Source organism: Embiotoca jacksoni, unplaced genomic scaffold, assembly GCF_022577435.1.
Source record: "Embiotoca jacksoni isolate LCO1_2020_lvr unplaced genomic scaffold, fEmbJac1.0.p SCAF_1, whole genome shotgun sequence".
NCBI lineage: Eukaryota > Metazoa > Chordata > Actinopteri > Embiotocidae > Embiotoca > Embiotoca jacksoni.
The window spans coordinates 20,666,462-20,680,882 of record NW_027185229.1 but is presented as its reverse complement, the minus strand read 5'-3'; the positions used below and the strand labels follow the sequence as shown (position 1 = coordinate 20,680,882).

General features: G+C 40.4%; 1 protein-coding gene across 1 annotated transcript in view; it reads left to right on the top strand.

The window, feature by feature from the left end:
- kif5ab (kinesin family member 5A, b) overlaps positions 1–14,421 on the top strand; it is a 61,529-nt gene that overhangs the window by 3,013 nt on the left and 44,095 nt on the right. The window contains exons 2-3 of the mRNA XM_069146920.1: positions 12,556–12,643; positions 14,171–14,244. Coding sequence (XP_069003021.1) covers positions 12,556–12,643; positions 14,171–14,244 — 162 coding nt within the window. The remainder of the gene's footprint in view (positions 1–12,555; positions 12,644–14,170; positions 14,245–14,421) is intronic.

Genomic DNA, 14,421 nt, shown 5'->3' with positions numbered 1-14,421 from the left:
TTGATTTTAGACTTGTGCTTTGAACATCTCTCAGTGTAAAAAAAAAGTCTAAATTAGCAGTATGAATTGTGACATGACAAAGAAGACAGATGACCAAAAAACAATAGTTGATATACATTTTAATCAGTTAATTTTCTCTGCAAGAACAGTTTCTTGAACAGGGATTGCAATTTTCATTCGTAAGAAAAAGATTGTATTATGTCTTCTGTCAAATATTACATCATCGTGCATAAATGATGATTGATTTCTGCTGTGAATGCCGTCTATTTACATCCAGCACACGGTGCAAACTTAGCATTCAGAGGGTGAAGGGTGTTTCTGGCCACCTGATGAATGTTCAACGTTTTGGTCTTCACTAACTGAGCTCTGAATGCATCACAATGTTCACCATAGTCATTGACTGCCTGGTGTTATGTGCTGCACAGCTGCATTTCACTTTGATGATTTGCGACTTTACTCGAGCCTCAGGTGGGTGACTTTCCCGCTATAACAAAAGATCTTATATGCAGCATTCACTTGACATCAAAAGTGAGCAATCAATATAATTTCACTGCAGTGTAGAGCAGCTGTGTTGCAGCAAGTATGTAAAATACAGTTTCTTTGATTGTATCATCTGTCACATACGCAGGTAGACAGTTTGATGGCTGTAAGAGTACAGAGTAGAGTCATTCATTAAAATGTCAAACCAGCCCCAGAACATGACATCAGATTATGTATTAGAAAGACAGACAGATAGATAGATAGATAGATAGAGAGATAGACAGAGATAGACAGAGAGATAGATAGATAGATAGATAGATAGATAGATAGATAGATAGATAGATAGATAGATAGATAGATAGATAGATAGATAGATAGATAGATAGATAGATAGATAGATAGATGAAAATAACAGAGTTCCTCAATATCCTGTAAGTGCTGACACATCTAATACACAGTCCAACAGAATGTGGAGAGAGAGCAGAGACAGAAGAGGAGGGGGATAAGCAGCCATCCAGGTCCTGAGCAACTGCCCCTGGTTAAGGTGTTGTAAAGCCGGATGTCTGTGGGTAAAAAACATCTTCTAAACCTTTCAGTCCTGTTGCACAGCGAGATGAGCAGAGTGCTGCAACTGCTCCTCTGACCTGTCAGGATGTTGTGTAGCAGGTGACCAGTAATGTCCATTATAGTCACCATGCTCTGTATTCGCCTTTCCACCACTGCCCCAGTGAGTCCACACTCCTGCTGCAGAGAACAGGATGGTAAAACAGATACAGCATTAAAGATCATGCTGTATAGTTGTGGTCAAAAGCAGATACCTTTTATTGCACATCCCTAAGTGAGACATCAAGGTTTCACAGCAGTTCCTTGAAACACTTTCAGACTATAGCCACAGTAGCAGTATGTCACATCTGCTACCTGTCTAACGCAAAAATGAATGTGCTTCTTATTAGTATTTTTTTTTTCTTCATCATTGTGGCCACCTGTAGAGCCATGCAGGGCTCTGTGTCTGTGTGACAGTCATAATTACTCGATCTGTACTGCCCTCAGGCACGGCCGTTGTGTGCGCTCCACGGTGGAGTGACACAGCTGTCCCCGGTATTTCACTGTCTGGAAAAATACGGCATCACAAGGGTCAGATTGTCCCGCCTGATCTTCTAGCAGGCAAATGCAGACTGCCACAGTGAATCACGCTTTCAGTTCTATGAATAAATAAAGGATCACGGCCACCTCGCAGGTAGCAATATATGGAATTTTCTTTCTTGTTCTCCGGCGATGACATATAGATATCACATGGTAGTGCCATAGGAGCTGTCTACAGGCTGGATGTATTAATTATAGATTGTACTCATTTATGCATCATAGCAGTGGCAGTGTATGATGATAAGATATGAGTTAGGAGTCTGTATGAAAAAAAAAAATCATTTCAGACCTGTACTATTCATGCCATGTTTTCTTTTTTGTTTGTCGTTGAATCGTCTTACTCTCGAGCCGCAAGAGTTTTAAGAGCCTCTCCAGTGCTCAAAAGGATAAACAGTGTCATTTACAATCCCTTTGTCCGAAATGAAAAAATATTTTATGGTTGGTTTGGTTTCTGTTGTAAAAAAGCCTGGCGAGTATTTTTAGCTGCACACTTGGTCTGAGTTTAACTAAAGGGGGGAAAGGGAGGATGATATAACTTCTTACCACAGATTATTAGATCCCTCTCTATTTCTAAGTATTTTAAGTGAGCAATTGGAAAAATCTCCGCAGTGGATTTACCCTGTTGTTTCTTTAAACTATAGGTCATTGTGTCTCCCAAACGTTGGGTCCCTTTTATCATGGGCCATTACTTTCCATGATTAGAGGCACATTTTAATGAGCCACTGCAAGGCCACACTCATTTATTTCTGGGCTGAAATACAGCAAATAAAAAATTGTCTCATCTACTCCATGTTTAAAACACTCATCATATGAAGTTTTTAACCTCGACACTGACCTCCCCGTCATCAGCAGAGGGAGCAGTTTGATTCCTGTTTGTTGACAATGATAGATAGGTGTAATGCAATAAAGTATTGTTGAGCCCAGGTGAAATGTGCACATTAAATAACTATTGATTCTCTATTTTCTGCACACCATTTATAATTCTATGGATTATCCTTCCCTAGCTGCTGTTCCCTCGGCTGTTTACAAGTTTTCCATAGAGCCCCCAGCGGCTGCTCTATTCATAGCTGTGAAATACACCTTGTTTGCATTTTGAGGAAGAATAGAGGATTAAGAGTCTTGTATGGGTTCACAGAGTATATTGTGCACTTCAGCTCACAGTTGAGCTTTGCTGTTTCCAGAGGAAGGTATTTATTCAGTCCTAAATCTTTTTCAGAATTTTGTGAGAATAAATTAGGGTCGTACGGTGTCTACTGCAGAAAATAGGCATGTAATGTAGTTAAAAATTAACTGATTATTCATCCGTGGCCACTTAATTTCTAAAATGTCCACGAGTCTGATTTCTGATAGGCTGCTGCTCTTCTCCTCTCCTCTTCCCCTTAGCAGAGAGCTGATTCTGTAATCTTCTCCTTTCCCTTTCTTGATTAGGTTCTTGAGGTAGAAAAATAGGGAGGGGGAAACAGCTGCTGTTGAAACAAACTGTTGACAGTGCATATCGAGCGCCGCGTAAAGTCATCTACCTTTTTCATACCTTTTGTTATTTATAGTTCCACTGGAGCTGTTTCTCTTCAAGGATATTTCTTTGCAATAACTGTCTGCAAACCAAACAGAATCATAAATGGAGGGCTAAAGGCTCCCCTGCTCTCCCACCTCTGTGCACACTTTAGTGCTCTAATTCCATCACTGTGGTGCACACACCCCGATCCAATTAGGCAGGGTAATGGGATTGCTGTGTAGGGTCAACATCTGCACTCATTTCTCCTGTTGGACACCAGCATCAGAGCAGCTCCCTCTTGGAATCAGACCTCTTCTTCTCCCTCTCTGTTGCTCTTTCTCCTCCTCAAGACATGCTTCACTGTATTTTTCTCTGCCTAACTGTATTTCATGGTGTAATGATTCTGCTGCTCACTTTCTCATGACTCAGCAGCGGTTTTAGGGAAGATGTGATGAGAAGAAGCTCAGTCTCATCTGTCATCTCATTAATCTTGGTCAAAGCTTTGAGCAAGCTTTAATGGTGTCAAGGGGCAGAGTTTCTGTCATTCAGGAACCAGTATATTAAGGGATAAAGTAACTTTGGTGAAATTTACTTTGTTAAACTGCCTTGAAATGTGAGGATGTACAAAGTCAGATTGTTTTTCTTTCTTCAACAGAAAAATCAATATTCCAATCACTTCATGGCTAACTTCTCCTATTTCATAATGTTGAGGAACTAGACTATCTACCCCACACCAATAAGGACTGCTAGCTTGCCCTCTCATCTTTTCCTCAATATTAACATCATACTGACACCAATTTAGTCAGCAGCCATCTACACTCAACAGGATATTAGCTGCCAGTTCCTTCAGCTCATCTTCTTTTTTTGCTCAGTGTGCACGGGTGCCAGGGTTAGATAAGCTTGTGCCAGTTCATCAACACTTTTCCTTCTCATTTCCTCTCCCTGTATGACTGAAGTGGGCTGTGACTACCAGGCTATTTAGCTCTGGGGAGTGTTAATGGACCATCCTCTTCTCATTAGCCACGGCCCTGCCCAGGATGCTGCCTGGTCCCCGTGTCTGCCCTCTGTCTGTGGGCAGTGCATCGTAACTAACCACACATGCTCACACACGTGTTTGCACATCCCAAGACCTCGAGCAATTTGTGAAATATTAGCTTGATAATAAGGCAGCATGGAAATTCCAAGGAGAGGGATGGAGCAACCCAGCTCTCTGCATGCTGCCTCGGACGTCTGTTTCCTTCAGTTAATCACAGTTCACTTTATCAAACTGACATTTGACAACACTGTCATAATCCAACATCACTGTTTTTTCTTTGCTTCCAGGGGAGTCATGCTTCAAAGCGTATTTTCCCTTACTGTTTTTAAACGAGGTTAATCTAATTCACCCTGATTTTAGGATTTTATTCTCTACATAAAAGAGACTTTGAAAAACAGAAATTTCAGGCTTATTTTAATCTGTGCATGGCCAAGGATTGGTCCCAGATCAGACTTTAAAAAAACCTTTCACTCCAGGCAACAGCACCATGATGCTGTTTCTTTGTGGCTCCCAGTAGGTACTGTACATCGATAATCAACAACACAACAGTTTTTTTTCCTCTTTTCTTTTAACTCTCTTATCTCCCACAGTTGCTAATTAATTACATTTTATGCAAACTCTTAATACCATTTGCCTTTTTTTCTGGAGGCCTTTTTTACCCAAATTAGTTCACTGCATGGCTCTGTCATTAACTTTGACTGAATTACAGAGAAAATCCCTGGAACCATGTTGTTGATTTTTACAGCAAATTTAAATCACTTCTCAGTTATATTTCCTGGATTGCTTCATTTTCAACCATTCCCTTATAGCCTATAGCTGCGCTTAATAATTTCTGCCAGTGTACACAAGTTGATTTGAAATGTGTCCCTCTGTTGCTGCATTTCTACAGCCTCCTCCATTCTACCCTTTCATGGTCTAATTTAGTATTCATTCTGTGCCACATGTGGTCATTAACAGGGCTCATACTAATGGTGCAACTCGTTGGCATAGATTGTGGATTACTGCATGTGTCTTCCTCTGGAACTTGGTGCTTTTAAAGATCAGTCACAGTGTCGAGACTCTGGATTCAGATTTAATTTGAACTGTGGACCACACAAAACCTACATTTTAAATTTGACAGAGTTAGAGATGTTGTATTTACAATTGGCTGCATTATCATTACATTGGAGCATTACTAGGCACCTAAATTCAGTCAATACTGTTGGCTCACGGGTTTCTGCACTAATTAAATTACTAGTGGAGAAGGCTCAATGGTTTAGCTGTAGGTTTCTTTCTCAACGTGGCTTCAAGTTGAGAAGTGCATTCGTGCTGTTTTTGTGTAGGAAGTTTTCCCCTCACAATTGGTACACCACGTCCCTTTTTTCACAAGATAAATATGTGAAAATCTGATTAACTGTTTGTTCTCCAAGTGTTAGTATGTGCCAATTGAATTACGTTACACATTCTGAGCTATATTTGACACAATGCTTTTTTTTAAGGTCTAGGCCTGCTGCCTGAAAAACAATATTTCTTTGGTATTAAATGCTAAACGCCTTTGGCTTTTCCCCCTGTGTGCTGAAGCAATGCAGACAGAGACAAAGCTGCTGTCAGGAGTAATCTTGTATCCTATGGGAATTAATTTTGACTGCATTTACTTATATGCAGGTTGAGCTGAAAGGAGGTGGCTGTTAGCTGAAAGGGCGATAACGGCCGCGAGGCCACAAGACCTTTGATATTTCCTTTGACGTCAAATCTCCCTTTGAAAGGGGGGACAGTTAACGGCTGGGCTCTCAGACTGTCTGAGGTGATTGAAGTTCTTTGTCCCAGGCTGAGGTCATTGATCCCAATTCATGTTGGACAACTTATTTCTTCCTCAAGGTTTATTTCTGTTTTTTGTGGGACTTCTAATTCTATAACATAAATGAATGGAAAGTGTGTGGAGGCTTGGAGCCCAATCAAATGTGACATTGCAGACAAGAACTGGAACAGTCGAAGTGTCACATAAATGATGAAGCATCCTCATCATATCTGACGAGTGTTTTCTCTTTTCTACCTGCCTCTCTTTCAGTCTCTTTTATTCTCTCAATCTCTTTGCAATCTGTATTTCCAGTCTTTTTGAACAAATTTCTTTCTGCACTTTGCTGTTAGAGGATGCTCTGGGCTCTCCTTTGTGTGTGCTTCAGCTCCTCTCAACACAAAGGGAATCTAAAATCTAGAGCCAGTCAGCTTTAAAGATCAAAACAAAATGATTCAATCGGCTCATTAAACTCCAAAAATAAAATTAACACGCTTTTCTCATTCAACTGTTTATAGGCAGAATTTTTCAGGTGTTACTTTCACGTTTTTTTAAACAGGTATATGCAAACTTAGCAATCAAAATGAATCACCATAATAATTTAGGCTTTTGGTTCTATCACAAGAAGGAATTTGTCATTGGTTGTTTTTAAAAAAAAAATTAAAATGTTCTCTGCTGTTTAAAGACTTATAGTTAGATATTTGGAGATATTTTCTCTTTCTTGCAGAGAGTTAAGAGAGATTTATGTCCATATACTAGCGGTGGTTAGCTTAGCACAGCTTTGCTTAGTTTAGCAACAAAGAAACAAGGTACAACAGCAGCTGAAAAAGTAACATATACTATCTTTGAATAATCAACACAGAAACCAAAGAAGGCTGTATGCAGTTATGTACAGTACTGTCGTCAACAATGAGTCTTGTTGTCACCATGAGCTATAGAATTGGGTGTGCCTCTGACACATTTAGATATGTATCAAAGAAGCACGCAGGCACAGTCTAGCTGTAGAGGCTGTTTCGATTCCTTAATTTATCATTTTCTAGACGTACTCAGACGAGGATCAAATATTTGCTGAAATATTTTATGATGTATGTGTGTATTTTTCTGGCTGTTTCCTTTGTTCATCTGTCATGGTTTGCAGTCTTACGCTCAGTTACTCTGTCTCACTCTCCTCAAATTGTTGTCGATGTGGCTTCAAATGTCTGTTTTTCTCATTCTACATTTGTCCATCGGGAAGCTGCTGTTCCTATTTTCTGGTCTGAATCTCAACGAACGAAGCCTGATCTCTCCTTCCCTCTGTTCTCCACTCCTCTGTCTCCTGTCTCCCTCACTCATCCTGATAAATTATGCAGAGTATTTCACTTTGAGGGGGACTAATTGCTCTACTTCCACGTGTGGATCATTTATAAACAACTTGACTCAGGAAAATAAGGGGAATTATTGGATGAGTGTTAATGTAATGTTGGGTGGTAAACCATGGTTCCCTAAGCTGGTGATTTAAAATCGCTACAAAATTTTCTGTAATAAGTACAAGATAGCTTCAAGACAACTCGAAAATAAACCACCACCCCTGGTTCTTAGCATTCAGACTTCACCACTGTATATCCGAGGCACAGAGCTGCTTTGCCCTCGAGGCACTGTGCCAGTCGACTCTACTTAGACTTGTCAGCAGAGTGAATTAAGAAATACAGTAGTGTTTGGTAATATTGTGTGACTGTAGCTTTTACAGTTGTGAGCGGTTTTCTGTTGTTGAGAGAACCACTAATGATGCTGTTATCTGGGGCTCGAAGCCTGATTAGCTTGACGGATGGAGCAGACATTGGCAGCCTGAACTCCTCTATTCTGTCAGTCTCGCTGCGCTTGTATGTGCATTTTTGCGTTTGAGGAGAGAGAGGGGAGAGCTGATGAGTTTGTGAGGAAGACTGATACAGAAACGGACAGAGACCAAGGCACACACACAGACTCTGATCAGGAAAAATAAGACCCCTCCTCCTCTGCCTCTGCCCCCCAGTCGAGCGTACACGCCAACACCAAAACGCCGCAAACAAGCCATGACGCAAAAGTTGAGCAGCCGTCCGCCGGACTGTCAGCCCACCAATGTGTAGGAGGAACACATGCCAGATCTTGTTATCATGCCACCTCTTTGAAATATTTAGTGTCTCGTGGTTAGTGGGAGGGACACGTAAGTGTGAAACTTAAAGGGGAGGAAGGTTATAACAAGAATGAGACCTGAACAGGAGCTAAATTTGCACGCGTGTGCCAGTGTTGGGAAGCATTGTTCCCTCGCAGCAAGTATTGGCAGCCACCAAATATGAATCATATGCAGAGGGTGTTGTTTTCTGTTAGCCTTTTCTTGCAGAAAGTGTTGCTGTATCTTTGAAACTGCCACCACCCAGAAAAGTAAAGGCTCTGGTCAATTGATCAGACGTCTAAGACAGTTTGCTGGCAAATGACCTTCTGTGGCTGGATGAGTAATAAATGCTGTCAGTCAGAAAGGTGGATGCAGAATGAAGTAATTACAGAATTGAAAAGCCTCTGAGGGAAGTGAATGTTAGGCAAGGCTCAATTAAGCATGCGACTTTGACATGTGACAGTACTGTTTGCAGCCTGTGTCCTATCAATGGTCATCGTTGGTTGCTTCACAAAACACGACTGATTTGTTGTTACTGTGGCCAAGATCTTTCCTTAACCTTAACCTTACCTTCTTCCTACTTTCCTGGCTTGTTGCTACGTTTCTTGTTGCATCACTACTACCAATTACGAACATGGAATAGTATAGAACTGGCGCAAAAAACATAACTAAAGATCGTTTTAACACCCATCAACTATTAAATGCTTTTGTTGTTTTCCATATGAGGACTGACTGAATATATTCTGGTGGTCACATGGCACCTGCTCTAAAAGGACACTCATGTTCTCTGAAACGTCATGCTCATCTTGCACACCCCTGACAAAAAAACGTGTTCGTTGGCTTTGAAGACTTGTGGGACAACTTGCCGTTTGCAGATGGGCGGGTATAAAAATGATATCCATGTGAGACCCCTGCCGCACCCTTTCATTTGTAACTCTTCTCTCAGCCTCTCCTTTTTGTTGCTGTTTGTTCTGATTATATGTCTTTATTTTTTCTACTTTTTTCCCTCCTCTCTGGTTTTTGTCTTGTACTCAGTCTTGTAATTAATCGGTTACTCTTTATCCACCGCCAGATGATTCTCACAGATTCTGTTTTTAACTGCAGTTTTTAACTCTCTCCGTCTCGTTCTCTTGGTGTCTTGGTCTATTTCTCTCTCTCCTTGCCTGCAACCCACTCCTTTTTTTTTTTCTCCTATCTGGCAGACAGCAAGACTGCAGGCTGGACAGGCTATGTGGGTGTTTGACATGGCACACAAAGCTGAGGTCCACGAATAATGTCTGTATGGACAAACATAATTGGAAATATTATTTGCACACATCCGCGTACACAAACACAAACACAGACACTTGCACACTCACACATGTGCAGACTTTGCCTCCCATTCCAGCCTTCTACATCAGCGTCCACTCACATAATTGAAAAGACATCTGTTAAATTATACAAACAGACAAACAAGCCAATGTGTCTATACCTGGCTCGACCAACAGGCCTGACAGAGAGATGGACATGCTGACAGAGAGCTTACAGAATGTCTAGTGCATCTATTATCATATTTATGCAGCACAGGAGCAGATTAGCGCTCTCACAGTGGAGCCAGCGGAACAAATGATTGGCAAAGGGCTGTTTTTCATCCAGTTTATATAACTGACTCATTTTATTCCCCCCAATGAAGACCACATCCTGATTCTTCACTCTAGCCCTCCCTCCCTTTTTTTTTTTAGAATGGTTTGCATGTGCTGTGCAGCATTATGAATGGCTCATTGGCAACAGAGTCGTTCCTAATCACTTCTGATGGGGAGCTTGTTTGTACCTGCAGCTGTGATTACAGCACTTGACAACAACAGCTAAACAGTTCATCTTATTAAGAATTGGAATAGAAATACATGAAATTGCAGCATGGATATTTTGCCAAACCGTCTCCACACATTATTTTATGCAAATATAGAGCTGTAAAGTGCCTGACATTGTGGAAATGCTCCCAATCAGTGTCTTTTACACTGCAGTAGTATACTGACCAATTTTCAGCTGCAGTTCTTGGGCGTGGCTCAAATTGAATTGTTTTCTTCCTTAGTGCAGCAGAATTTCTTTATAAAACAGGTTGTCAAAAACACTGAGTGGTGAGCGAAAAATATGTTGACTCTCTTGGCAGATCAAAATAACAAGTCTCATCTCATCTATATATATCTGATTAGCACATGGTATATTTGTCTTCCTTGGAAGTGATTTTACTGTTTCATTGTATACACTGGTGAGTGAACTGCAATACCAGCAGCATGTTAAACCATGGCAACAATAAAAGGGATCGCAAACTACTGTATAAAAAAAGCACCTATTCTATTCTATTATTGTTATGTATCAGGTGAATAAAAATAAAATGCTGAACTCACTATCAAGCTTTTCGACAAGTCTAACGAAACACGTACAACAAAAGAGTCGCAAGCTATTTTTTCAAACATTGAGTTAAGAATACAGAAATGTGTCCTCTTTGTAAAACCAAAATGGAGGTAAAGATCTAAATAGCAGTCACAACACTATGATTAGTTAAATCTAAATGGAGAGATAGCCCCAGCAAATTTAGATATAGCATATTTCCCCCAACTTCCCTAACTGCTTCCTCAACCATAACAAAAACTCAATTTTGACGCTAAATCTCAGTGAGTTGACTCATAATTTAGACAGTGCCTCAAGGAAATTATCAAGAAAAAAAATCTGTGCTCAAGGAGCCCCAAGTCTAACCAGCAGAGCAAGCAGGAGCCAACCGAGTGAATAGACATATATATGTAAATACTAGGTCATTTGTTCTGAAAGAACACATTCTGTTTGTAAACATTGTTGGTATAAATAAGATTTTTAAACTTAAATTTATTTTAGAGAGCTTGAATCTTTTGTTTCCCTGGTTGTGTAGTTTATTTAAGATTTACGTCTTCATTATTCATTGTCACTATAATTCATTATTGATTATATAAACATTAAAATATTTAACTGTGACAAATTTGTACTTTCTACAATGGTGGAAATTCCTGTGCACAAACAGACAGATAAATACAAAGCAGTGAAATTGAATGGGAAAACACACGCAACACATGTGTTTAAGAGTTGAAAAGGAACATGATAGATTATGAGTCAAACTACAAAAGCCTCCATTCTTCCAGCCTGGATCAGAACTTATTATTCATCCCCCTGATAAATTTGTATTCTTGGGGATTTTTTGTTGAGCCTGTTGTTGACTGCGTCATTCAGAAGGTTGAGAAGCAGCAGGGCCTATAAGGTTCAGGGGATTATTAGTGTATTTTATCCAAGACTGCTAATGCAGTCATAATCACGGTTTAAACCATCCTCCCAGGTTGGATGCCTTTCATACAAAGGACAGAAACACATGTACTGACTAAAATGTAATTTTCTTTACAGTAGGTTATGTAACCGGAGAAGGCATAAGCATTGCAATTGGCGAGTGTGTAATGACCAATCAAATATGGTAATTTTAAACTGGTGCATAGTGCGCGGCAGCCTGTTGAAGCAGCTTTCATTGACTTTCTGTTTTTTCAAATTTTTTTCCCATTTTAATCCTTCATTTTTTTTCTCCGATAATTTCCCTGCCAAATCAGACATGTTTGTTTAATCTTAATAATAATAGCAATAATAATGTGTTATACCATAACCAAACTGACAATTAAAATGACCTTTAGTTGCAGCCCTACTTTAAATTATAAAAATAAATAAAAATTACCCCTCCCAAAAAATAAATAAATAAAGGTTTGTCATGCAGGAAATACGAAACATTAAGCATAGCCAAATCAAATGGAGACAACTTGGTTTGTTCAGGTCAGAAAACCTCCAAAGATGTTGTGTGTTTGGCCAGATAGACTGCAGTCTTTGTCACACTGGTTTCAGGTCATCTGCTCTCCTCCGCCCTCTCGGTATTTCCACTCCTCTGCTCTACTCCTCCACTCCATTTCCTCGCTCAACTCCATCACGTCACTCTTCAAGTCCTTGAATGCTGCCTATAATGGTTTCACCTCAGATGTGATTTCTCTTTCTCTCTCTGTAGGGGTCGAACAACCTTTTGCCCAAAGCTCCAGGCTGCCCTGTGCTAATTTAAACACCCACTTCATCTGAAAAGCACAAAATACATACAGCATGAATACAGTGCAACTCAAAAGAAGACAGATGGGCCTCTTAATGTGATATAAGCACGGCTATTCAGATCTAACACACGCATATCGACACAGTGTCCATAAAGCATGCTCACTGTGCGTAAAGGACATATTGATGTGGCATCTCTTTATAGGTGCAATATGGGTTAACATAATGCTTTCGTGATAAACATGATGTGTAAAGTCTCCCTTTTCTCCCACACCCACCTTCGCGCTCTGCATCACAAACTTTTCAGGGTGTATCTTAGAGCAAGTCACAGGGGAGAAAGAGGTGTTGACAATAATCTAAAGAACTCTCTAAACTGTCTGTGTCATAGATGACTGTGTTTGTGTTGGCCTTCACAGGGGAGGACGTACGTGTTTGACCAGGTGTTCCCCACAAACACCGCACAAGAACAGGTCTACAACACATGTGCCAAACAGATTGTTAAAGGTGAGTCACATGCATGGTTTGCCTCATTTCTCCAAGATGCTTGAGTGAAAGCTGAGGGAGAAATTAGCATATCCCCCATTGTCATGATCTCCATGTTGTCAGTTTACACTTTGTTCACTGGTGCATGCAGCAGCACTTTAGAAGGAAACCAATTTCCATGACATGATGCAGACACACAACCTACAGGTATGAGCATTAAAATGGTCACATTAACAACATGCACGCTGATCATGGGACAATAGGACAGGTATCACTGGATGGTCCTAGATCAAACGAAACCAATAACCTCAAGTCCTGGATTTTTTTTTTATTTTCCCCTGCTTCCGTCTGCATCTCTCTTTACGTGTCTAATCTTTTTTCCCCCAGTTAGAGTCTCGTTTTTCTTCCACCTTCAAAGGGAATGCGGAAATCCAGTGAACAAATCTTAGATGGAGCATGAAAAAGATTGATTTGGCAGGCAAGATTACTTATAGAGTGTGAGATTACCATGTAGGCTGAGGAAATAAGAAATACAAAAGCCAAGATGAATTGCAATTACAATTGGTTGAAAAAAATTCAAGGTATGGATTTGGCAGAATGAAGGAGCGCCATAAGAAGTGAGATTTGAAATGTGTCTGGGGAAATGGATAACAGAGAGGGCAGGAAAGTTGGATTTGAGCCAAATATCCACGTTAACACCCTCAATGGTCTTTCTGCCTGCCGCCTTCTTTGCCCTTGTCACTGTCTTTTCTCTCACACTCGTGCTGTCTCTTGTCATCTGCGTTTCCTTCAATGATGGTCTACGTTTTTCAGACAACTCATCTTTCTATTTCCCTTCAAGGACACATACTTCATTTTTTTATTTTTTTCATGTGTTATTTAATTTTTATGACCAAGCAGAGGAAGACATGTTGCTGAGCTGAGAGCTGTGAGAGTAAAGGCAACACAGTAGAGCAGGAGACTTGAAAGGGTTCGACATGGCTTCATCTGAGAGCCTTTGTGATTAGGCTGCGGTCAGCTAACCTATGGCAGCCGGCTTTTCAGGGTGATATGTTTTTCTTTATCCAGGTTTGACTTTTATCACAGGGGTTCAGTGGACTGTGTCAGCAATGTGACATTCAACATTGCTGTTCTTTATTACCTCAACTTGTTGAGGAGGTGTTGTTTTTGCTGGAGCTCCAACCAAATGAATGGAGAGAATAATATATCTATACCTAATGGTATTTCACCGTGGGCCTCCTGGTGACATTAACACTGCAGGTAGTTGTAGTTTATTGTGTGCAGCCACAGAGGTCGTTCAGCACTTAACCAAGTTTAAATACCAGGTACTTTTTAGTGCATACAGGCTTTATGATGCTTAGTTTGATCTCTCTTTGGCTCAAAAGGTCAAAGATTTTAGTCTTTCCCTGGGTACTTCCTGTCTGATTGAAATCTGTAACTCTGACACGAATACTGCAATTCTTAATTTCTCACATTGTTTTCCTCCTTGCTGTTGTTTTCTCTTTGCTTCTTTCTCTAACATGCTTTTGTTTCATCCTCCTATTTTAGATGTACTGGGTGGATACAATGGGACTATCTTTGCCTATGGGCAGACCTCCTCGGGAAAGACACACACCATGGAGGTACAGCATTACTAAATAATTCAAAAGGAAGACCTCTTGCTGTGACACACACATGCACACAGACACTCTCACATATTTTTCACTGTAATTTATTTTAGAATATCTCCTCCTCTGCTTGCCCTGACTGTACCCCTGACTGTACATCAACCTCCATCACAGCCATCACTCTCTATCTCT